Source organism: Monocercomonoides exilis (genome assembly GCF_001643675.1).
Source record: "Monocercomonoides exilis strain PA203 chromosome Unknown scaffold33-1116896, whole genome shotgun sequence".
Taxonomy (NCBI): Eukaryota; Preaxostyla; order Oxymonadida; family Polymastigidae; genus Monocercomonoides; species Monocercomonoides exilis.
In genome coordinates, this window is record NW_027150578.1 from 599,041 (window position 1) to 623,038 (window position 23,998).

Below are 23,998 nucleotides of genomic sequence, written 5' to 3' on the forward strand. Positions count from 1 at the left end.
TCAGAAAAGATTTTTTTCAAGAAGATCAACAGAAAAAATAAAAAAAATTTTGAAATTCATTTGCAATTAAAAAATTGAAATAAAGTGAATAAAATTTTTCTATTATTAAAATATCCAACGACATTATAATTTCGTTTTTCAACCCTTTATGCGAGCATCAATTTGTGAATTGATTTCTATGTCAAATTCTGCTGCAATTTTAGATGCATTCGACAATTTTATACAAGTGACGTCATCGCTAAAGCATTCTGATGTATGCTCTCAGGCAAGCCACATTAAAGGTTTCTGATTTAAGTCAAATTGAGATATTCATTTTTTGTATTTAAACTCATTAAAGACGAAATTAAAAAAGAGAACATAAGCAAATGGTCTGTTCATTTATTTCATGTGCTAATTTTTCAGCAACAAAGATTTTAGTAACGAGAAAATTATAACTTTCTTCCGTTCATCAATAGAAATTGATCAGCCACAGGTGACGGAATCCATATTGAACATTATTCACGTATGCATAGCTTTATAAACATATTTTTTTATTCATTCTTTGATTTATATATTGAATTTTATGTTTTTATAAAAGAAAATGGCGGAATTCGGTTTTCTGAAAGGTGAAACAGATTCACCAAAAGATACTGAATCGCTTTCATTAAATTCTGTAATTGACATTGTTTGCTCCCAAAAGTTTTCGACGACTAAAGACATCCAATTACTTGTCATAAAAGTATACAAGCATTTTTTAATGAATAATTTGAACTTTCCTAATCTTTCACAAAGATTTTAAGCATGATTGTTACGTCTCCTTATTGCGTTATTCATTTTCAAGCGTTTAAGGAAATAATCAGAACACTATTACAGTTTTATCTTTCGGCAGAATATTCAATTATTCGAAATTCATCATCTGGAGTGTTGCAGCAATTGTGCAATTATTTTGTACAAAGAATTCAAACCGTTTGCTAACCATAACGAACAGTTTAAAAGATTTTTTAATGAACATTTTGACAATGTATATTTTCTTTGCAATTCAAAGGCTTCGGGTGCAAGCTTTGCTGATTTCAAAACGAACATTAACGATGTCCAAGCCAATTCTCCATCAGGTTCTTCAGAGCGCAGCGCTGCAGCAACTGCGATGAAATCACAGCTCGTTCAGGATGCGGTTGACATGATCACATATCTTTGTTCGTTGATTTCTCTGAATCAAAAAGAAGACAACTCAAACGATCCATCTGCAACTCAGTCGGTAAAATCTCCTCAACCTTCGCAGACACCGACAGATGTCCAACAGATCACGCTGGCGCTGCAGTGCCTTCTGAACATAACATCCAAATCTGGAACCATTTTGACACGTCACAGAAGACTCCGCAATACAATCAAAAATACTCTCCTTCAGACAATTCTCACCGCAGCTGGCGCTTCCAAGTCGCATGTGTTTACAATCACAATCACACTGTTTATTTCTCTTCTTCGCCTTTTCCCTTCTTTTTGCATCACAACACAGAGCGATCTGTTTCCAATTATCGAAGACGATAAGCTCACCTCATCAGAAACATCGCAAAATGAAGAAACAAAACTCAATCCATCAACACAAACAGAAATGCAAGTGGATGAGCAGAGCAAGAGGCTAGCTGAATCTCCATCTCCGTCAATGCTTCCTTCTGCAGCATCGTCACCTACACCCTCTCCATCACCTTCTCCTTCAGCCACTCTGTCTCCAGGCACTTCAGCTGGATCATCTTCGCTGAGAGTGATAATCTCCTCTATCTTCTCACTCATCATACACACTCTGTCTTCGTCTGAAGAATCCCTCGTTTCTGACAGAATTGCACTTCTTTCTGCACTGTCTCCTCTGTTTTCTGATGCTGTCCTGCTTCTTCTGCTGTTCCTCCGCTACGACTCGTCTATCCACCGAATCAACATTCTGCAGCGCTTTGCTTCGATGCTCTGCTCTCATCTGACACACAGCGATCGCTATGCTTCCATCATTGGAGGAGGAAACATCTCATCTTCTACATCTTCATCTTCATCATCTTCTTCTCCTTCTTCTTCATCTTCTTCTGCAAGCTCTCAATCTTCTTCGTCAGCTTCATCGCAATCATTGCAGCAATCACAGCTTCCTGAAGCCAAACTCCCTCCGCCTGTTGCCTCGTCTGCCAACACCTCCTCACAGCAGCTGTTTGAGCTGTGGTGTCTGCAGAGCGTTGCTTCGATGTGCATTGCGCTTTCTGAATGGAGAGACGCTCGTTCTGACGGTTTCAGCAGTGAAACGTGGGAAAACCTCGAAAAAGCTGACAAAGCAGCACTGAAGGCAATGAAGAGCAGATGGACGAAAAAAAGACAGTTAAGAACTGCAAAAGAAACCGCAGAGGTTGAAGAAATAAAGGAGTCAGGAAGAGAAGACGCAGAAGATGTGAAGGATGCTCTGATGAGGCATTTTGTGGAGTTTGGATCTCTGCCTCGCGATTTAATCAACTCTTATTTTGAAGTTAAATCAACATCACGCAATTCTGACTACAACAACACCAGTTCAGATGCAATCCTGTCTGATCCAACTGTCAATCCTCCATTTTATCCCTTTTCACTCAATGAAATCATCCAAACGAAGTCACTCCTCACACACGCAGTCTCCTTGTTCAACCAGTCTCCAAAGAGCTGCCAGCGATTCTTCATCCGCCATCAGCTTCTTCCATCCTCCCCAGCTGCCTTTGCACATTTCATTCTGCTCCATGATAAGCTCTCCAAATCGCGCATCGGTGAATTCTTTGGCGAGAACGATCCGTTTGCACTTTCCGTACTTAAAGAATTTTGCGCATTGCTTCGGTTCAGCGGATTGAAACTCGACGCAGCAATGAGTCTGTTTCTGTCGCAATTTCGTATTCCTGGTGAAGGACAGAAAATCTGCAGGATCATCGAAGTGTTTGGGGAGCAGTACCACGAAGCGAATCCAGGAATCTTCCCGGATGCTGACTGTGCATTCAGAACGAGCTACTCTGCAGTGATGCTGCACTCCATTGCACACAGCGGACGGATGGAGCTGATCTCGAAGGAGCTATTTTTGAGGCAGAACGAAGAGAATGGAGTGAGCGAAGAGTATCTCAATGAATTGTATGACAGAATAGTTGGAGTGGAAATGAGGGTTGTGGATGATGACGATGAAAGAGTGAGGATGGCTGTTGAAGATGAAAGACGCATTATGAGCAGAGGGCAGTTCACTAAGGTTCAGCGGGAGAGGGCTGAGGAAGAGAGAAAACTGATGGCATCTCTTCTACAGCGCCAGGTGGAAATTGAGCAGAAGAAGGATGAAAGATGCGAAGAGAATGAAGGAGAAGGCGAAGATGGTGAAGAGGAAGAGAGCGATGAAGACGAAATGATCATTCATCATCTGACCGACTCTGCGTCACCTAACAATTCTCCTGTACATAGACAGACACACTCACAACTATCTCCACTTTCCCTTCCAAATGATGAGGTTATGTCTCCCACAACCCTTTCATTCAATCCAATCACACAGGGTTCTTCATCAGATGGCACATCCATTGCACTTGTTCCTGTCTCTCAGGCACAAAATGTGGATGTTTCTTTTGCAGCCAGTGGAGCTTCTCCGATCCCATTTGCATCTCCACAGCAGGCAAAAGTGATGCTATCGGGAATTGTTCTGCCATCTCTGTTCCATCTCCGTTTGCTATTGAAATCAATTCTCCCTTCGTTTGTGCCTGCACTTTCAGCTGTGCTGTCTCATTCATCCTCAACTGATGCCATCCGCACTGCTATTCTTGCTCTCCGCCATTGTTTGCATCTTTCCTCTCGCTTTTCGCTTTCCTTCCACACAGCCTCACTTGTGTGCGCGCTTGCCCCTCTTTCTGTTCTCTGCTCAACCCACCGCATCATCGAAGGCAGCCATCTTCTCTCTTTCCGGTCGCTTCTTGCTGCTGTCTCGCCAGACAGAGAAGGAAACTATCTGAAAGAAGAGTGGCTGGTTGTTGTTGCTGCGGCTGCCAGGCTGAGCAGAATGCAGTCTGTGATGAAAAGATCGGATGACAGACTGGTGAGTGGGAAGGGGATGCTGATGCTGATGGATGACTTGGGCAATCAGAAGGGAGGAGATGAGTATGGAGACGGAGATGATGATGAAGAGAATGAAGAAGAGGAAGATGACAGCATGAATATGTCTAATTTGAATAGTGATAGTAGCATTCTGAATGAAATGCATCCAGAAGAAAGAGCTATCTCAGAAGCCGTACGAAGAAGGGAGAACGAAGAACTTAGAAAAGAAAGAGAAAGAGAAAAAGCAGAGCAGAAAAAGAGAGAGAAAGAACAGAAAGAAAATGACGAAGATGATTATGACTTGTTTGGCAATCTATCATCTGAATCTGAAAGTGAATGCGCTCAAGACGCTACCAGAACAAGGGAAGGAGCTTCTGCTACTGGCTTGATCACATCACGCAATGCAACCAACTTGCTTCTCCATCAGCAGCGTTCTCCATCATCTCATTCGCTGTACCGAATTCTGACTGGGAATCGAAGAGTTACTCGCTCTTCTCTTTTGTTCTATTCGGTTGTATCGCCTTGTCTGCTTCCTTTTGACTCAATTGTCCTTGCCGATAGCAGCGATGACTTGGCACTTCAGATTGCCGTACTTAAGCACAACTTAAAGTTCTGTTCTGCTTCTCTTCTGGCTTCCGAGTTTGATGTTGTGTTTTCTTCAACACCTTCTCTTTCTGCTGATTCCTTTGCTTCGTTTGTGCATTCGCTTCTGTTCTTAGCCTCACTCGATCTCGCCAGCCCTGCCAGACCACCTCCATCTGCAGTGCCACTATTTGCTGTTCAAAAGCTGTTGGATGTGGTTGAGTTCAACTTGTATCGAGGTGTGCGAAAGTTCTGGGCGAAGCTTATTCCTTCGCTGCTTCGCACGCTGAGGGACATTGTGAATATGGTCACAGAAGCTCATCTGGCATCTTATTCAGTCAATGCGCTGATTATTCTCATCTTTGCTTTTATTGACAGAATTGACGAAGAGGACAAAGAAAAGAAGAAGAAAGATCTTTCTGTCGAAACACCTAACAGTATTTCTTATTCTACTTTTGAACAAGAAAGAAGAGAAAGCAAAGCAGATCCAAATGCAGATGAAAGAGAATGGTATTCATATCCGTTTTGCTTACCGGCTGGAAAAGATCCTACTTCTGATACGAAAACTGCAAATGAACCTGAACCTGAAGATGAATCGGCTGACATTCCACATCCAGTTGTCACACCATATTCCTCTGAAAACCTTCAATTCTCTCTTTTCACTCCGCTTCTCGAAATAGTGGCATCAGACAACAACTCAGCCATATCATCACAGCAAAAACCACAAAAAGTTGCTTCTTCTTCGTCTGTTGCTGATATTCTCGCTCATCCTGTGTCCACATTTGTGAAGTTCTCGTCTCCATCTCCTTTCACCCAAACACTTGCTTATCAGATTGATGAACTCTTCGAGCGGTTTTCAAGGAGACGCCTTTCTGAAAATGAGCTTCCTGTGAAATCTCTGTATCGCCACACGTCATCCCATCACAAACCACTTCATCGCATTCCACGTCGAGTCTCACCAACACCATTTTCCTCTTCTGCTTCTTCATCTTCTGCTTCTTCCTCTCAACTTGTTCATAAAAGATCTTCTAAAGAAGATTCAACTCCACACATATTCACCTCTCTTCTTCGTTCATCAAAGAATCTAACACTTTCTTCGAGCAATACTCCTCCTTCACACCTCACTCTTACTCCTGTTCAATCAACATCGTTTGCCTCTCTATCATCTGCTTCGTCTCTTCCATTGGAAGGGCATTCCACTTCAAACTCCACCGCCTATCCAATGTTCGGTTCACAAGAATATACTCTTTCTCCGTCTCATCCGTTCGCATCTCCTTCGATATCCTATTCATACACTCCTCCTGTAGCTGCTACTGCTGCAGAAGCACCCCCACCATCTCCAATAGACATAGCTGTTCAGCAGTTCCTGCTCACCACACACACCAGAGAATGCACACTCCAGTCAATTGATCTTCTTGTGTCTTCTCGTTTCCATCTACTTACTGTTGGTTGGCAGAGCGTGTTTCATGTGCTTGCTCTGCTTGCCTCATCTGACCGGCTTCTTGCTGCTTCACTGTCTTCTGAATTGAATGAGAGCTCTACCAAAAACTCAAACTCAACTTCTGACAAAGCATTAGACAATAAGTACTCACAAAATAACGATGGTTCATCGAGAGTTTCTCTAAGCAAGCTTCAAGCGCAGACATTGACACAAACAGATCCAAACAGCCCATCAACACTTGCTTCATCGCTCTCTTCAGCCTCTGCACTTGTGGAAACAGCACTTCGCGTTTTTCACTCGATATTCATTGACCGTCTTGTATTTTGGATGCCTTTTGCGCTGCACCAAGCTGTGGCAGCTGCATCTGCATTTACTGCTTCTTCTGCACCACTTCCGTTGGCTGAAGAGTGTGTGCAAGTTGGAGCACATATTATTCAGCTACTTGCTGGTGATGCTGCCATCCCATTTGCTGATGAAGCAAGGAAGATTGAGGAAGGCGAGACTCCAGATTCTGTATCTGTTTCAACCGAAAATGAAGAATCTTCACAAGAAAAGCCTTCATCAAGAGAAGCATCAATAGAAAACATTGCAATAAGTCGTGCTAGAGTTATTCTGTCTCACGTTAAAGTATATGATGATGCTCATCTTCATTCGTTGTGGCTTCCTTGCATTGCTTCACCTGCACTGTTCCTTGATGACCCAAGGCCAACCATTCGAGATAGGTTTGTTTTGCTTGTTTCTTTTTTGATTATTCAAACAATTTTTATTTTAATTTTCATTATCATAATTATTTCCCTGAAAACAAATTGGTTATTAATTGTCTTAACTTTCTAGAGCTTTGAATGTAACTTCTTTCATTCTCATTAATTACGGGCATCTTTTCACTTGCTCTTTCTGGGAAGAAATTCAGCGTATTGTGCTCACTCCACTCATCCTAGCAATTACTGCTCATATTGCTTCATTGGCAGAATTGAACTCCTCAATGCAAGAAGAGATATCGAGCAAGCCAAAAGTCCAAAAACTGGATGCTCAACAAGGATCATTCCCCGAAGAATTCGAAGATGCTGAAGCAACAATTGAATGGGTCAGAGTCACTCTTCCATTTGCTCTCCAAACTCTTTCAGCGGTTCTGATGAAACACTGGAGTATTCTTTCTGCTTCAAATCAATCTGCCCAAGAAAAGTCAGATGAAAAATCGCCTCAATCATCATCTCTGTTTACATCTGTAATTGGATTGATGAAGACGATTATTTCCTGTGGATGCGAAGAGGCAAGCGAAATTGGACTCAATTCTTTAAAAGACCTTATTTCAGCAGTTGGAGACAAAATGACGCCAGACCAGTGGATGGAAATAGCTGGAGTGATTGAGAACATCGTGTGGACTACACTGCCAATGGAGCTGATGGTGTGGAAATGTAAATGTGATGCAGATGCCACACTTGATTCTGAAAATGATGACAGTTTGATGCCCAGTCCGTTTTCACTGCAAGACGAAGACACAAAGAAACAAACTGCAAAAGATCAATTTATGAATGCATCGCAAAATCCATTTTCGTCTCAAAGAACACGACTGGATCCTTTTGATCTAACAAAAGTGAAATGGAAATCACGTGTTCAGTTGAATATGATGAGATGCATAACGTCCATTGTTGAACAGCAATTGACTACTATTCCTCCTGCAGCTTTGCGCTCGTTTTTCCGAACTGTATCTGCATCTCTGTCCTTTGCCAGAGTGTTCAATCACAATTATCCACCACGTATTCTCCTACGACTTCTTGTGCCTGCATTCGAAAATACAACTCCATCACTTCTCAGTTTGGAAATCGATGCATCACTTTCTCTGATAACTATTTTGAATCGAATCATTTGTGCTCCATCTTCTCTGGAACCTGAATCAGATAGTACTCAGTTTGATTCACCTTCTCCTGCAAAATCAGAGCATTCAAAGAAAGCTGACAGTTCATCCAAAGACATTGAAGAACTTAAGAATGAAGCACTTTCGATGCTTATTGGAGAAGCATTATTCTCATTGACCGATTTCATCATGCTGAATGGGCTTTACATCAGAACAGCAAATCCTGCCCATTTTCATACAGCATTTCAGCAACTGACAGCAGCAGAACAAAAGAAAGTTAATGAAGTTACTGAATGGATGAACGAAAGAGCAAAGCTTCGGAAAGTTCAAGGAATACACATTGTCTCTACAACATCACAGCCATTTTTCCATTTGACCCATCTTTCACCTTTGTTACCAGAGGAAAACGAAACTCAACCTTCAAACCCCACAGAAGGGTTGAAAGATGTTCTTAACGGAAATATTCCACGTTGGGATGCTGAATCTGTCATTGCTTCATTAACTACAACATTTTTGAAAGATCTTTCTGCTTCAGTTTATGTAATGTCTCCTGAATCAGACTTGACAACAATTCCTTCTTCATTTATTTCAATTACACCTACAATTGCAGTTGATCCTGCTTTAATCGCAAGAACATCGGATATCCCGCAATACAGTGTACTCGTTACAAATGTTATTAGATTTATGAATTCCCTTCCTTCTTCCATGGTTTGCGTCAAATTTTTGTTTTATATTGAATTAAAAATATTCTTTTTTTGAAACAATAATTCATTTTGCTTTATTTCTACCAACTAGGTTGATCCCTATCTTATGGATATTCTTCCTCTACTTGTTTTATTGATAGAATCCGAATCTCCACAATTGCGTAATCAGATAGCATGCTTCATATCTTCTCATTTATCCCATTTGCACTCGTCACAACAATCTCATCTCGCTTCGCTTCTTTCTCATCATCTCTTCCAACCATCTCAAAACAAAGATAAAGGTGCTTCATCTTAATTCAGAATTTGCTTTCCTTTTTGTATAATTGAGTGAACGCTTTACAATAAATATTTATTATAAATATATTAGTGACTTTTGAAAATAGTTTTATTATTTTTATTTTTTGGAGTTTTGTTTTTTAATTTCAATGATGTGTTGAATTACACAAAAAAAGCAAAATTATAACTTCTAATTTTTTTCTAACCTAATTACATGAAATAAAACAACGAAGAAACTTAATCAAGAGAAACAATCAAGAATACGTGAAAAACTATTTGCATTTCATATTAATTCTCCTTGTACGGAAGCCCCATTCTCGACTTTAAAACTAACTGGGTGCGTTGTTTTTCATCACTCACTCCTAATCCTGTTTCGCATGCAATTCTTTTTGAGATAATGTTGATTCGTTGAATGAGTGTCAGATGAAGCTTTTGGGACTGATATGCATCTGAAAGAAGATGCAATGGAATTGTACATAGCACATTGATCAATTGCAAAAGATAAAAATTGAAATTCACCAAATGAATGGAATTGTTCTGATGATGCAAAGGGAAAGTTGGTGCAAGAATTTTGTTCAGATGCGAGAGAATTGACGGATGAGGCTTCAAACGCAGGATTTTTCCTGTAAGAAACAGAAGGAAAGAAAAGTACTTGGGAAGATATTCAGAAGCAAATGATGAAGAAAGTAAAGTCACAAAATGACTTAAAACAGCTCGAACTGTCTCTTCCAGCTCGGGCCACGCAAACAAACTCAAGAAAGTTGAAGGTTCGTCCAATGCAGATGGCGGCGAGGAATGCAAAAACGAATTCTCGGAAACAAGATGAAATAGCAAAGAAAATCCAAGTCTAGAAGTTCTGAGGAGACGGAGCGTGCTAAGATCAGAGCTGGAATATGCAAATTCAGAATTTGTATGTCGAGAATTTCCTTGCAACTGCAAAACATTAGATGATTGACATGTAGAAAGTTCACTCTTTGAGGAAGAATTGAGGGATATAGAAAGTGGAGAACGAGCCAGTGATATGAGAGACTTGAAAGTAGAAGCAAGAAAGTGATAAGAGCGAGATTCTGGATCAAGTGGAACAATTGCTGGCACATGAGTAGATTGGATCAGCTGTTGGCAGCGCTTTGTTTGTGTGCAGCCAAATGAGGCGCTGCACAACGTTTGCTGAATCAACGAGGATAGCATAAATGATTGAATGTTCTGGATTTCCCACCAAATTGAAGAAAAAGTTGAGACTTTATTGTGCACCATAAAGAGAGGAAGTAGATTTAGTGGTAGAGGTTGGAATAAGAATAGCCCTTCTGATTTGTTAGGAACCTGAGTAAATATCAATTTGCCTTGCTGTTCTGGTCGAACTGCTTTTGGCATATAATCAACTGAATTCACAGCCCTCATGATTTTCCTATTCCCTTCGTCGTTTTTCTCTTGTTGCAAATACTTTCCGTCTGTTGAATTTTCTGTTTGCCCTTTTTCGGACATATTAGAATCTAGCTGTTTATTGGTTGATTCATTTCGTGTTGCATTATCATATGACTGGCTTTGCTGTACGACAAAGTTTGTTGACAGTCCAGCTGTGCACATTGCTTCAGTCGTTTTTTCAGCCTGAGAAGTATTATGAACAGGAGATTCGAGAATACGAGAGCTGCGATGTGGAGATTCATGTGGAGATAAGAGTTGAGGGGTTGATGGCAAAGAAACAGGAGAGGCGAACGATTTTCTTTCCTCAAGCTGAGTTGTGGATGAAGCGCGATCAAGTGGTGGACGATCTGATGAAAACGGAGTTGTTATTGAGTCTACAGGAGAATCTGTACCATGATGAGGCATCGAAGGTGAGTTAGCGTCTGGAGTAAACAGTGCTTTGGTTGGTGTAGTTGATCGTGGGGATGCAGACAGAGGTGAAAGAGGCGTTTGAAAAGAAGAAGGTGAATCCGAAGAAGGAGATTGAGAATATTGAGGTAAGGATAAAGGAGCAGGAGACTTTGATAATGATAATGTTCTGTCTAATTTTGCATCCTTACTTTCTTGATATTCGGGAACAGAAATAAATGTGTACGACTGCTGCAGAAAGGTAATTTGTTCGGAATTTTCTGGTTGTTCGTATGTGTTATGCTGCAGTGTTGGAGTTGGTGGTGTGGGCGGCAATTCACTGAATGGCTCAGCAAATTGAAGTTGTTCATCATCAGATAAATCGTTGAGAAGCTCATCCTCATCGTCTTCTATCCATTCCGGTTCGTTCTGCGCAGAGCTTTCTGACTTGTTAGATTTTCTGCACATTTCAGAAGCATCAGGAATCAAAGAGGATTCTGTTGCATCACAGTTTGAGTTTGCATTATCATGATGCAATCTCCTGTGAAGATAAGCTCTAAGTGAATTGTGCTCATTTCTCATTTGCTTGAAGAACATACTTTCAAAATCAATGATAATGCGAGGCTTTTTTTGTTCTCTGTCTATACCGCTTTGATCATTGTCAAAAACGTTGCGAGACTGTCTTTCTCGGAGCATCCTTCTTTTTTGCTTTCTGATAATTATCTTTCCGTTTTCAAACAGTCGATGCGTCTCTCGTAACAATGCAACTTCTTGTGATTCTTCACAATCTTCGAAAATATTAATCTGTTGCTTCGGCTGAAAATATGCAATTCGTTTTTTAATAACATCATTCACCGAGCCTGCAGGTGCAGATGGTTCAGAAAAAGAAGGCAATTTCGGAGAAGGTTGAATCTGCGGAGAAGTAAAGGCAGACAAAGAAGCTGTTGGCCATCCGTGGGTAGGAGTGGCAAGAGATGTGCTTGACTCACTCTGGAATGTGTATGTTGTCTTGCGAGGGAAATGATATTGAATAAGCTTGTGCGACAAGATTTCATAGAGCGTTGAAGCAATAAGGGGAAACACCAAATCGAAAAAGGTTGATCTATTTTGACGAAGTGTTGTTTGATTGGACTTTGTTAGCTGAGGCCAGAGCGAATTAATAATAGTGGAAGAATTCGAAAGAAGCATATTCTCGAGATTGGATTCATTTGCTACAGAAAGATTAGACAAGCACAAATCATAAATTATTCTTCTTAGAGATGTTGTGATGGCAGAAATTGCAGGACCACACAATGGATGATGTGGGCAAGAGATGAACTCTTTTACTCTACAAAATACGTGGCAGTGCATTGTTGTCAGCAAAGAGAGAGGAGCAAAAGTGAAGAGTGCAGCCAGCACTTCCAAGCAACGTGCAAGAAACTTGGTAGCAACCAAAAAGTGTGCGAGAAATAGATGGCATTCGAGATGGACAAAAGAATATTGATTAGACTCGATGAAAAGACAGGTGATTGGAGATTTGGTGGATGCTCCCTTTGTTGAAAGAATAGACGAAGCAAGAGCATCAGCAATAACATGGCTTGTGGATGTTTGAGCAGGAGATTTAACAGAGTTGCGTGCTGACGTTGCTGCTGATCCTTCTGTTTTAACTTCGTCAGATTTTGGTTTTTCAGGTTCTTGAGCATCAGCTTCATTGCTTGATACACATGCTTTATTCTGCATATTGTCTTGTTTCTCAGAGGCTGCTTTCTTCGACGTAATCAGTTCCCATTCAGTCCGTGTGTGCCACGCTTCCAGCGACTTGTAGGTTGATAGTCCAAAATCAAACAGTAAACAAAGACAGTCAAAAGCAGCACAAAATATTGAATGTGCGTCTTCTTCTGTTAGAGATGGTGAAAGCTGACCAAGCAGCTCAGAAGCTGGTAATGAGCGATCGGTATCTGCTCCCGAGTCAAAGAATTCGTTCCAATGGAAAAGATCTCTCCGGTTTGAAGATAGGTGGACAGATGCGGAGTGAGCATACAGAACAGAATATAGAATGATATGGAATGCAGCCATGTGAAGGAAAGGAAGCCTAATTTTTTGCGTTTCTGTCATAAACAAATGTGCTTGAAACTGCGGGATGTATCCAGCTGATGTTAGTGCTGGCCACAAAGAAGGTACTTTGAATGATGAAGATGAAGGCGCTGATGCGGCTTCTGATGATTTGCCTGATAATGAGCCACTTTTAGTCATCTGACGAGCAAAATCAGATATGTTGCCTGGTTCGTAATTAAATGTAATCAAGTTCTCAGCCACAGCTGGAGAGGAACCGGTGACTGGATCAACATGAGTTGATGTCGGCTGAGTGTGTGTTGAATGCACAGGAGGAGACGGAGAAGGAGGCGGGGAACAAGCAGTTAATATGGGTGATGAATCTGGTGATGGGCAAATGACATTTTTAGGTTCGCTGCACATGAGTGTGACATAATGCAGCGGAGGAACAGCCATCGCTGTCAATGTTGAAATGCTCAAAATTTGAATGAGTCCATTGCAGCTCGTCAGCTTTGGATGCGGATGAGTCTTTTCCCAACTAAAATGCGTTTGGGCGGATGAACTTTGAGAGCTCTGATTGCCCTTGGGATTTTTATCAGAATCGTCGATTTCATTCTCATCATCAATGATAATGGCATTTCCACAATTTTTCTTAGCTGCTTCTTGCTTTTCTTTGTTGTCAATATGAATATCTTTCAGAAAGTCATTGTCATCTTCTATTTCTTCGTCATCGTCATCAAAAATCGTATCGTTCTCTTCAATCCTCTTGTTTCTGTGCATCGCATCCGAAAATGCTTCTTGCTGATCACTAAGCAGAATAAACAGAGAAATGTTCCTGAATGCATGTGCCGATATAAACAGCATTGGATTGGCAAGTCCGTTTGACAGACGAGCAAATGGCAGACTAATTGAGTTTGGTGAATGTGTTGATGGATAGCTCAAAAGTGTAGAGCGAGGCACAAATTCATCTGGTGATGCAGAAGTGCGAGTGGAGAAGAAAGATTGCGTAAGATACCACGAAGGCAGATGGGGAAGAGGAGAAGTCGTTGGAATAAGGCTTCGAGAATAGAAGCGCATTTGCTCAACATTTGAGTGAGGAGACGAAGAAGTGATGGTAACTGAGTTTTTGTTCAGAGCATGAGATATCGCTGGGGCGGAAAACAATGCAGCATTTTGACGATGCAAAGCTTTGGATGATTCCAGCGATGATGACGATGATGATGCAGAATCTGATGAGATTGAATCCAAACGATCGAAATCTTCTTTCATTGTTGAACCTGCACAATCAGAACTTGTTAGGACAGATGGAGATTCTGGATCCTCATTACAGTTGGGCTGAGTGTTTCCCTTTGAGCGGAGTGATTCAGCTATCATTGCCAATTCAAGTGCTTGCGGATGGCGAGGCGTCCACAGCAGAAGCAGAAAGAAAAGATGGATAGCTTTTTGATGGGTGATAGCACACAATGAACAAGACGGAGAGAGAAGAGGAAGAGCAGAAGTGCTGTTTCCTTTTAAGCAATGCACTTTTGATTGCGTTGCTTGCAAAGAATCAGAGGAAAAATCGGCAGAAGACTTTCGAGCAGAAGGGTCAAGTATGAGACAGCTGAATTCAGAGGGATCTGATTGAGATGGATCATTGCTATGAGAACTAGAAGTGGAAGATGCTTTGAATGTAGCATCTTTTTGCAATGTTAAAGCATTTGGATAAGGCAATGCTGGCATCGAAGCTGCCGAAGAAGAAGAAGAAGAAACAGAAGAAGCAGAAGAAGCCGAAATAGAAGCCAAATCAGTAAAATCGTGGTGCAACATGCTTTGAAACATATCTGACAAGTGCACAATTGATTCAGAAGGAGACATGGCTGTGAAGGAAGACAGCGACGAGGCAGACACAACTGACCCGTCGTGCATACAACTCACACACGAACGCGAAAAGCCAGCGATGACATCCCATGCCATGTCCCACATCTGATGGCAGAAGCTGAAGAGGGCAGTGGGGAAATGAACAGTTGATGAGGTATTCACTGTGTTAGAAACAGAGTTATTAGTGTCTACAGTAACTAATTTGTATGGATCTTCTTGTTCACTCAAACTTTCGCTGTCATCATCCATTTTTGCTTCATTCTGCAATAAGTCATCATGATTTATTTCTGCATTTAATTTGCTTTTTTCATTCAATTTCAAACTTTTCTGTGCTTTTCTCACCTCCTTCTTCATCTTCTTCCAGCTGGTGCACATAATCTTGTTCAGCACTTCAAACCCAGCCACTGCTACTTCCTCTGTCCCGTGGATCACCAGATTCAGCAGATACGACGTCAGTGCTGGCCGAACAATGGCAGACAGCGTTTCGCTTGTCTGTGAATTGCTCTTAATGCTCTGCTGGCTCTGCTGCTCTTGCTCATCCAGACTTCTAGCTGATTCTGGTGTTGAGTCAGCAAACGACTGCACAAAATGTGATATCAGATCGATGACGATGTGTGTTACGAGCACAAGTGACTCTTCCCACTGTTTGTGTGGAGTGTTTCGTGAGTGGTGGACAAGCACCCCGCCGTCGTCGCTGGCGTTCTGCATGAGCGCTGCTGACTGCAAGCTGAGTGCCTTTGACGGGGCAGCAGATATGTGTGAAGCAAGAGCCATCTCCATCCACATCGCCTGGGCTGTGGGGATAAGAAAATCAGACACAGCAAGCGTGGCAAGCGACGAGGCAAAGAAAAACGCAGAGTGGGAAATCAGCATGGATGAAAGAGTCAGAAGCGCAGATTCTCTCACTTCGATCCTCAGATCCAGTGCGAAGCCTGACAGATGCTCGAGAAGGAACGCAAGAGAAGAGATGATTGCTGATCTTGTGTGGCAGTTGAGGCACTGCATGTCGTGTGTGTGGTTGTGGTGGAGCGAATGCTGAGCAGCAAATGAGGATGGCAGAGTGGCTGCATTTTGAGTGAAGATGGATGCGATGTCTTCGGCTGTTGGGTGCCTCATGTTCAGTCTGTAGTGGAATGCTCGTGTGGATAGCCAGCACAGCAGGCACATTCCAGATGGCTTAGAGGCATCCTTCGCGGAAAGATCCAACTCATCCTTGATTTGAGCTTGGGGAACATAAAATCCTTCGGCAAATGCTTTTTCTTCGTTGCTCTTCCAAAAGCCTGAGAGAAGTTGAGATTCTTCTTCTTCGCAGTTCTTTAACAAATTCTTGTGTTCGTAATTATTTTCGTCCGAAGTTTCACTTTTCTGGCTACTTTCATCAGAAATCTGGTTAATTTGATGCTTTTCTTGAATCAGCTGCTTCAGCTTCTTTTCCCACTTGTAATGGATTTCGCCAATTCTGATAAGCACATCGCCGATCTGCCAAAGCAGTTCAATGGCGGAAAGTGCAATGTTCAGGCTGTCCTTCTGCTGAACAAAGAGAAGCAGGCAATGAAATGCCCTGATGGCACCAGAGAGTGAGAGAGAGGATGTGGAAATGGCAGAGTTCGTAGCATGAGATTCAGAGGAGACATAAGGTGTTTTGAGGACATAACAAGAAGAGAGATAATTCTCAACAATGTTTCTTAAGATAGAAAAGTGGAGTTCTGTTGTGTGCAGCCTGCCTTCACACGGAGCGAGGCAGGACGAGTTGAGCACAACTGTCCAGTCGAGCTCGCTGCACAGGGAAAGGCCCCAGCAGCGGATGAACACCAGAAATGAATGAGATGCCCTGTCATTCACATCCTCAAAGGGAGAGGAAAGAAGAGAGACAAAGGAAGAGAGAAGCAGAGCAGCGTCTTTGTGGCTGAAGAATGTGGGAGGAGATGAGAGGAAGATTCCTGTGTGTTTGCCTGCTCCATCGACTTCTCCTTCATCGTTAAAGGAGGAGGATGAGGTGTATTGTGAAGAATACAAAATTTGCCAGTCTTCGTCTTCCTTTTCAGATTGTGAGTCTTCTGCTTCTTGAATGTCTCCATCATTGTTGTAATTACCTTCATTATCTGCTTCCTTCTTCTCGGCTAGCTGAGAAATGGAGATTGATGGCTGAGGAGAAGATGCACCATCGTTTCCTTCTTTTCCTTCTTCTTTGCTTTTCTGTTCTGTCTCTATACTTTCACCGCTAGCAGCATCTGTCTTTTCGCCATCAACAGTTTTAGATTCATTCGTTTTTGAATTGCCTTCCTCATCTTTGATAACCTCTGATTGCAATTTCGAAGCATCCGTCTCACTTTTTCTCGCCAAGCTTTCTTCCAACTTCCTTCTCTTTCTGAGCAACCTCCTCTTCGCCTTCTCTTCCATCTCGTGTGTCACCCACAGTATCATCGAGTGGTTAGCTTCGTATGCCAGCAGGAATGACAGAATGAGTGCATGGGCATCAACCGCAAGAGCACGCACAGCTGGTGCTGGAGAGACAGACAGGCGACTTAAGAGAGGGAGAACGATGGAGGAGAGGAAAGAGGATGAGCGGAAGATGTTCAGGCGGATGAGATCGAGAAAGTGGAGGAAGGGAAGAGCAGATGGGATGAAGGCGGAGCTGGTGGTGGAGATGGGGGTGTCTGGGAGAAGAAGAACTGGAGAGATCAAAGATGTTGATGGTGATGCTGCTAAAGGTGAAGATGTTGATGTATTTGTTGCTTCATTGGACGAAAATGGAGAATTCTGCGCTGATTGGTCAGATGATAGCAAAAGAGATGGAAGTTTGACTTTCTCGAGTGATGACTTAGATGAAGACATCTCTCCAACATTCCTGTAGCTTGACGTGTCTGCCAATGGATTGATCTTCATCAACGATGCATTCTGTTCTGTCTCATTCTGATTGAAAGAAGAAGCAGAAGCAGCAGTCGCAGCAGCAGTTAATGATTCATTGTTTGAAGACCCAACAGACAAACTATCCAAACCAGGCAAAGGTTTCAGCGACAGTCCGAAAGGCGGGTAAAGCGGATCGTTCTTCGGCTTTGTGGGATGTGGAGTGATAGCAGAATATAACACACTGATGGCGTGTGATGCATAGAAGGAGTCAGCAAAGAAGTGCGAAATGGCTTCTGGTGGGTGGATGGGCTGGGCGGTGGGGAGCATATTTGGGTAGTTGTGGAAGAGGCAGGACTGAACGGGGAGAAGAGAAGAGGGCTTAACATCAGCTGGGATGGAGGCAGGGAGGGCGATGCTTGACTGGTGAGAGGATGAGCGAGAGATCGAAGGGCGCATTGTTTGAGAGGTTAAGTTCTGTCTGCTGGAAGGGAAGGAAGAGGAGGATGTGATTGAAGAAGTAGAAGATAGTGAAGATAATGAAGAAGACGAGGATGAAGGAGAAGAGAAAGGAGAGGAAGCAGGCGATGGAGCAGTTGGAGTGTGGAAGTTTGAAGAAAACGCTGAGCGAGGCAGTGTCATCGACTGCAAAAGAGGAGCATATGACTGAGAAGACGACAAGAGACCAGAATTGCTCTGTGAAAGCGGAAGCTGTGCGATGGCTGCGCTGATTGAAGAGTCTTGTGTGCGCTGAGAGAGAAGAGAGGCAGAGGAGGAGAACGCAGAGTACTGCGGGTGGTTGATGGAGCAGAGATTGGCCTGTTTGATGGAAGCTTTGACGGCATAGCGGGAGAGCTTGAAGATGTCGTAGTCGACTACATAAGGGAAGAGGGAAGGGAGGAGCGTTGGGGAGGTGTAGGAGATGTTCTTTAAGGGGATGTACAAAGAGGAGGAAGAAGAAGAGGCATCTGAATGATATGAGGAAGATTGAGGGGAGCGAGAAGAAGATGTGATTGGGATGGAGGAGTTGGAGGAATGCAATGAAGAAGAAGAAGAAGAAGAAGATGATGATGATGATGATAATGACAATGAAAATGAAGTTGAAGCAGAGGCAGATGCTGACGATAATGATGATGTTTGATTCAATGGAGTTGTTTGTGAAGCAGATGGCATATTGAATGGCTGGGGAGATGCAGATGGAGTGGCTGGCACCTGTTCTCCTTCACTTAGGGCAGAAATTGACTGCAGAGGCGGTGGAGAAGGAGAAGGAGACGATGATACAGAAGAAGAAGAAGAAGAAGATGATGATGATGATGATGACATAGAAGAAGATCCCGATGCATTCAACCCAGACAGCAACGAAGCTGTTTGTGGGTCATTAGATGCAGAAGAAGAAGCATTGCTGAACTGCTGAGAAGGCTGCTGAGAGACGATGACTGGCTCGTCGCTGCTGTCCTTATCACCCAGGACGTCTCTGTCTAACTGAGCGATCTCTCCGATGGAAGGGTCCATTTTGGAGAGGGCGCTCTCAGCACACGCAGCCATCGCAGAGAAGAACATGAGGAAAGTGGGCAAGTCGAGCGACTGGCTGTGGCAGAGGAGCCAGGCGATGTGGGCGAGGACAACAACTGAGTCGTTGGCAATGGAGGAAGAAGAGGAAGAGGAAGAGGAAGAAGAGGAGGAGGAGGACGAAGAGGAGGAAGAGGATGATTGTGTTGAAGAGGAGGATGAGGATGAAGAAGAAGAAGAAGATGATGATGATGATGAAGACGATGACGCAAATAAAGATCCTGTGCTGTAATGTGACTGAAACTGGTAGGCAGGGACAGACACAGTGCTTGGCGACGAGGCAGACGGGTATGCGACATTTCCTGTTTTCAGATACAAATTGGACTCCAGCTCCATCAGCAGCACAACCACCACATTCCATCCACTTTGAGATAAGCTCTGTGGATGGAATTGGAGAAGGTTGAAGAGACAGCTGAGGGCAGTCAAGTTGTTGCGTGTGACTGAGAAGTCAGCGAAGGCAACAGATGAGTTGGAAAGAGAGGCTAACGAGGCAGAGGAAGAGGAAGAAGAGGAGGAAGAAGAAGAAGAAGAGGATGAAGTGATGGCAGAGATCAGCATGTTCACCGCCGCCTGCATCGAAATAAACGGCCCATTCTCTCTCTTCCACAAGCAAGTATTGTCTGCCTCACTCACATACAGAGCTTTGCCCATCCTTCCGTCCCACAGAACATTCGGAGACAGGCTCAATCGCCAGCAGTTGGACAGCGGGTGTCTCAGGCGAAAAGAGGAAGGCAGAGCAAAAGCCGCGAGGGAGAACAGAGCAGAAGTGAGAGAGAGTTTCAAGTTTCTGATGCCGCAGCAGACGGAGAGGAGGTAGATGTTGACGAGGCAGCGTGTGTAGAGCTGGTCGTTGTGGTGGAGCGAGGCGAAGAGGGCGAGGTAGGTGAGGCCGTGGAGGAGAGGAGGGACAGAGCGGACGAGGAGCTCCTGGTCGAAGGAGAAAGAAGAGGCGAAGGGGGGATAGCTGGAAGGGAAGAAGGACTTGCGAAGGAAGCCCGATTGGAAGCCTGTTTGGGGAAGAGGGGGAGAAGGAGAAAGGGAAAGAGAAGAAGAGGAAGAGGATGATGATGATATGGGAGGAGAATAAGAAGAAGAAGAGGAATCTTGAAAAGAAGCAGAATCACTCTTTGAAGCAATTGGAGAAGAAGAAGAAGAAGAAAGAGAAGTCGAATTCTGCTTTTTGTGCAGTCTTCGAGAGAGAGAAGGGGCAGAAGCGACAGGAGAGAAGAAGAGCAAAGAGTCCGTGTTGTGTGAGTGCCCAGTGAGGCTGATGACGGTCAGAGTGTTTGTCAGCGCAAACAGCGCATCTGCTGCTGTTTTGACGACAACCTCTTCGTTTGCCTGCGAAGGGGAGGAAGGGTCGTAAGAGCGGGTGAGGTCTGGGTGTGTGGAGTCCTGTGTGGGCGAGGAGAGGAAAGAGGGGGAGACAGACGAGGCAGCAGTGGCAGTGGAGGAGAGGGAGATGCCGAGGGTGGGGGAGACGGTGGAGATGGTGAGCTTGTGCAGAGGGAGGTGGTGGAGCAGCGTGCGGGTGGGGGTGGAGATCAGCTCTAAAAAGAGGGAGGTGGGGAGGTGGGAAGGCGGGGGGATTGGAGAAGGATCGGAGTGGGTTGGAGGAATGAAAGAGGAGGAGAGAGATGAAGAGGGCAATGAAGAGGAAGAAGATAATGATGATGATAATGATGATGTTGTTGTTGTAGACAATGTGTTTTTCTCATTGGAATGATAAGCATAAGCAAGAGAAGTTGTAAAAGAGGGGAAAATGGCACAGCTGTTCAGAATGACTTGTGGAGTGAGCGAAAGCAGCTGAGTTGGCAGCGGCTGAGGTGCTGTTGGGGCTGTTGGTGTAGCGAGAGGGTTTCTTTGAGAGGAAATCGAATCATTTCGCTGCAGCGAAGAAAGCATCCTGTTGGCATCAGCAGAAATATTCGGTTCTTCTTCTGCTTTCTCTCTTTCTCTTTCTCTTTCTCTTTCTTTCTCTTTCTCTTTCTCTTCATTCATTTTATTCTCTTCTGCTTCATCATTTCCTTGTTTCTCTGCTTCATTTGAGCTTTTCTCATTCTTTCTCAATGAAAAATCACTGTTTTCCCCCTGAACTCCATTCGAGCTCACACGATACTCCATCTGTGGCGGATGAAGCGACTCAAACAGAACGAAGAAGGCTCTCAAAAGCGACGGGAAAGAGAGCAGCGACCGCACACACCGCAGCGCTATCCATCTCTCTTGTAAGCTGGGTGAATATGTGTAGGCAACAATGCAGCAGAGCAAAGCTTCTGCCTCACAAGTAAGCAGGTCAGCAGCTTGCGTGATGAGGAGGAAACTCAGGTGGAAGACGTGGGACATCAGCAGCCCTGTCTCCTTGCAGGAGTCCTTTGGCAGCCCAGTTGGGTTGAAGAGGCGCTGAAGAAGAGCCATCGTCGGGGGAACAGGCACAGACGCAGCAAAGGCAGAGGAAGAGGACATGATAAGCTCGCCAGTCATGGCGAAGGCTGTTTCGAGGGAGTGGAGGGAGAGGAAGCGGCAGGAAGGGGCGATGGAGGCAGTGGACTCGGCAGAGAGGATGGATGAGGAGGAGAGGATGTGGGAGACGGTGGGGAGCTGAGGGGGAGGGAGAAGAGACTGAGGGGGGAATTCTGTGAGGATGAAGGGGAAGGGTACAGCGACGAGGGATTGTGAGGTGATCTGAGATGGAAGAGGAGAAGAGGAGGAGGAGGAGGAGGATAATGACAATGAAGAAGAAGAGGAGGAAGAAGACGAGGAGGAAGAAGAAGAAGACAAATCAGGAGAGAAGAAAGAGGCCGAAGTGGAAGAGGTGGAGATGGTCTGGGAGGTGTTTGAGTCGTCAGCATTGAATGTGCGCAGAGGGCGAGAGAGGAAGATGTCGCTGAGAGCAGCTGCAGTCAGTCGCCCGAAGAAAAGAGAGGACAGAGTGATGTGCGAAAACATCTGATCTTCGTCGAACTGCGCATCAAGTGCCACGGGGGATATGCTGCGGAGACATGAGAGAGAAGAAGAGGAGGAAGAAGAAGAGGAGGAGGAGGAAGAAGAAGAAGAGGAGGAGGAAGAAGATGATGAAAAGGAAGGAGAAGAAGAAAAAGAAGCTCTTTTCTGTTTGAAAGATTCATCGTTGATAACAAGACATGATGATGCCTTTCCCCCCTTCGACACCAGATGGTACAGATTCAGCTGCGATGTCAGTCTTTCGAGTGGCTGCGGCGGAATCTGCAGAGGAGTCGAATTTCCATCATTCATTGCACCTATTCCGATTCCAGTTGATGTTGATGAAACTGAAGATGATGCTGTTGATTGAGTCTGTGTCTGTGTCTGTGTTTGAGTGTTGTGTAGCTGCATGTCTATCAGAATGGATGCTGTCTGCGCTGAAATGTCTGTCGAGGTCTGCTTCAGCCTCCGCCAGAAAGCAGGCGTGGTGCCGAGGCAGCTGAGCAAAAGAGGAGCTAGCTTTGTCTGCAGAAGCGCTACGAGATGCCGCCGGATGGGCGAGGAGCGAACAGCAGCAATGAAAGGAGGGGTGATGAAGCTCCGAAGAAGGTCCCAGCCGATGCTGCCTTTGAAGGGGGGTGCCTGGAAGAAGGGAGACAGGAACACAGGCGTGGAGGAGGAGGAGGAGGAGGAAAAAAGCATCGCTGCAAAGGCAAGCGGGTTGCTTGGAGAAGACTGAGAGACTGACTGTCTTCGGGTGATTTCCGAGCTTCCGCTGCCTCCTCCACCTCCGCCTCCGCCTCCGCTGCTGCCGTTACTTCCAGTCATAAGCGGGTACTTTCCAGCACACAGAAGATCCAGGATTTCAGACAGGAGGATGGCGCAGTTGCAGCCGGCGTCGCTGGCTGGAGAAGACGCAACGATTGGAACGGGCGATGGCGATGGCGGAACGTATGACTCTGTCTGCTGCTTGGAAATAGAAACAGATGGTGAAGATGAAGAGGAAGATGAGGTTGTGGCATTTTGGGAAGAGCTGGCTTTGACTGCAGCAGGCTGCGAAAGAGCAGCAGGAGTCGGAGGTGGTGACTGGAAAAGAGGAGACTGTTGAGGCGGTGGTGGCTGTGGTGTCAGTGGAGCAGTCGGAGTCGTTGGAGGTGGAGGCGGTGGGGGAGAAGGAAAAGGAACGAACGAGAGTGTCTGAGAAATGAAAGTATCTCTGACAAAGAGAACAGCCTTTTCCACAGTGGCTAATGCAGACGAGCTCACTTTTGATTGCTTGTGTGCAAGAAGTCTGAATGGGACCGCTAAAATCTTAATCAACGTACTTCCACTCAGTTTGTTTGGAGGAGTAATGCATCTCCCACAAATGCTTATAACTTGTTGTAAAATGCTTTCATCAGTCGATTTATCTCTGTGAATAATACAAAAAAAATTAAGTTTTGAAACGCTTAATAAGTTCAATACCTCGCAAGCCCTTCGAGAACGGAACTTAAATTTGTGGAAATTTGATCCTAAAATTGATAACGTTTCTCAAAAAGATATGTTAAAAGCATAAACATACGTCAAGAAGAACTCCATTTTCCACAAAGCGAAAAAATGCATCTAAGCATGATACAATTATCGTTTTTCTTTCTGTACTAATGAAGTCAATTAAGAGTTTAAACAAGTTGTCGTCTTTCTGAAGTTCTAAGACAAAGTCAAAAGGCGTAAATAAGTATTTCAATAAAAAATTATTTTCAATTAAAACACCTGCAATAACAAATATGTTTTGTTTATGTGATAGCGATGAAAGAGTTATCATAGATACTTGTAATCTCTTTTTTCATATTGTAAATATCATTTATTTAATAGAAATTATTCTTGAAAAAAAGAAATACAAACATCTTTCAAGTGCTGCTGTTTCTTCTTTAGCTCAGGAGAAATTTTCATCAAACAATTAATTAATTGTTGCGCAAGGTTTTGCGCATTGATGTCTTGTACGTCCATAATTGAAAATCTATTTGAAGTTTGTATCTTTCACCGTAATTGCAATTTGTATAATCTAATAAA

The 23,998-nt window shown here is 43.9% G+C and overlaps 2 protein-coding genes across 2 annotated transcripts; one reads left to right on the forward strand and one right to left on the reverse strand.

Annotated features, from left to right (window-relative positions):
* The first annotated feature begins 171 nt into the window (after positions 1-171).
* MONOS_289 (putative brefeldin A-inhibited guanine nucleotide-exchange protein 5) lies at positions 172-9,081 on the forward strand. Its single transcript, XM_067872843.1, has 8 exons — positions 172-281; positions 338-368; positions 418-502; positions 578-718; positions 772-945; positions 1,025-6,780; positions 6,893-8,621; positions 8,709-9,081. The coding sequence occupies exons 1-8, from the start codon at positions 179-181 to the stop codon at positions 8,910-8,912; spliced, it is 8,223 nt and encodes a 2,740-aa protein (XP_067724392.1). The 5' UTR covers positions 172-178; the 3' UTR covers positions 8,913-9,081.
* MONOS_288 (uncharacterized protein) lies at positions 8,989-23,527 on the reverse strand (the record flags this gene model as incomplete). Its single annotated transcript, XM_067872832.1, has 3 exons — positions 8,989-23,360; positions 23,414-23,437; positions 23,511-23,527. 3 exons carry the CDS (start codon positions 23,525-23,527, stop codon positions 9,182-9,184), a joined length of 14,220 nt encoding a protein of 4,739 aa, XP_067724393.1. The 3' UTR covers positions 8,989-9,181.
* Between the last annotated feature and the right edge of the window lie 471 nt (positions 23,528-23,998).

Excerpts from the sequence above, each read along its gene's own strand:
- MONOS_289 (XM_067872843.1), top strand. The coding sequence starts at position 179 with ATGTCAAATTCTGCTGCAATTTTAGATGCATTCGACAATTTTATACAA. Across the intron at positions 369-417 it reads AAAGAGAACATAAGCAAATG|TAACGAGAAAATTATAACTT; the intron begins GTCTGTTCATTT and ends CAAAGATTTTAG. Across the intron at positions 719-771 it reads TCCAATTACTTGTCATAAAA|ATTTTAAGCATGATTGTTAC; the intron begins GTATACAAGCAT and ends TCTTTCACAAAG.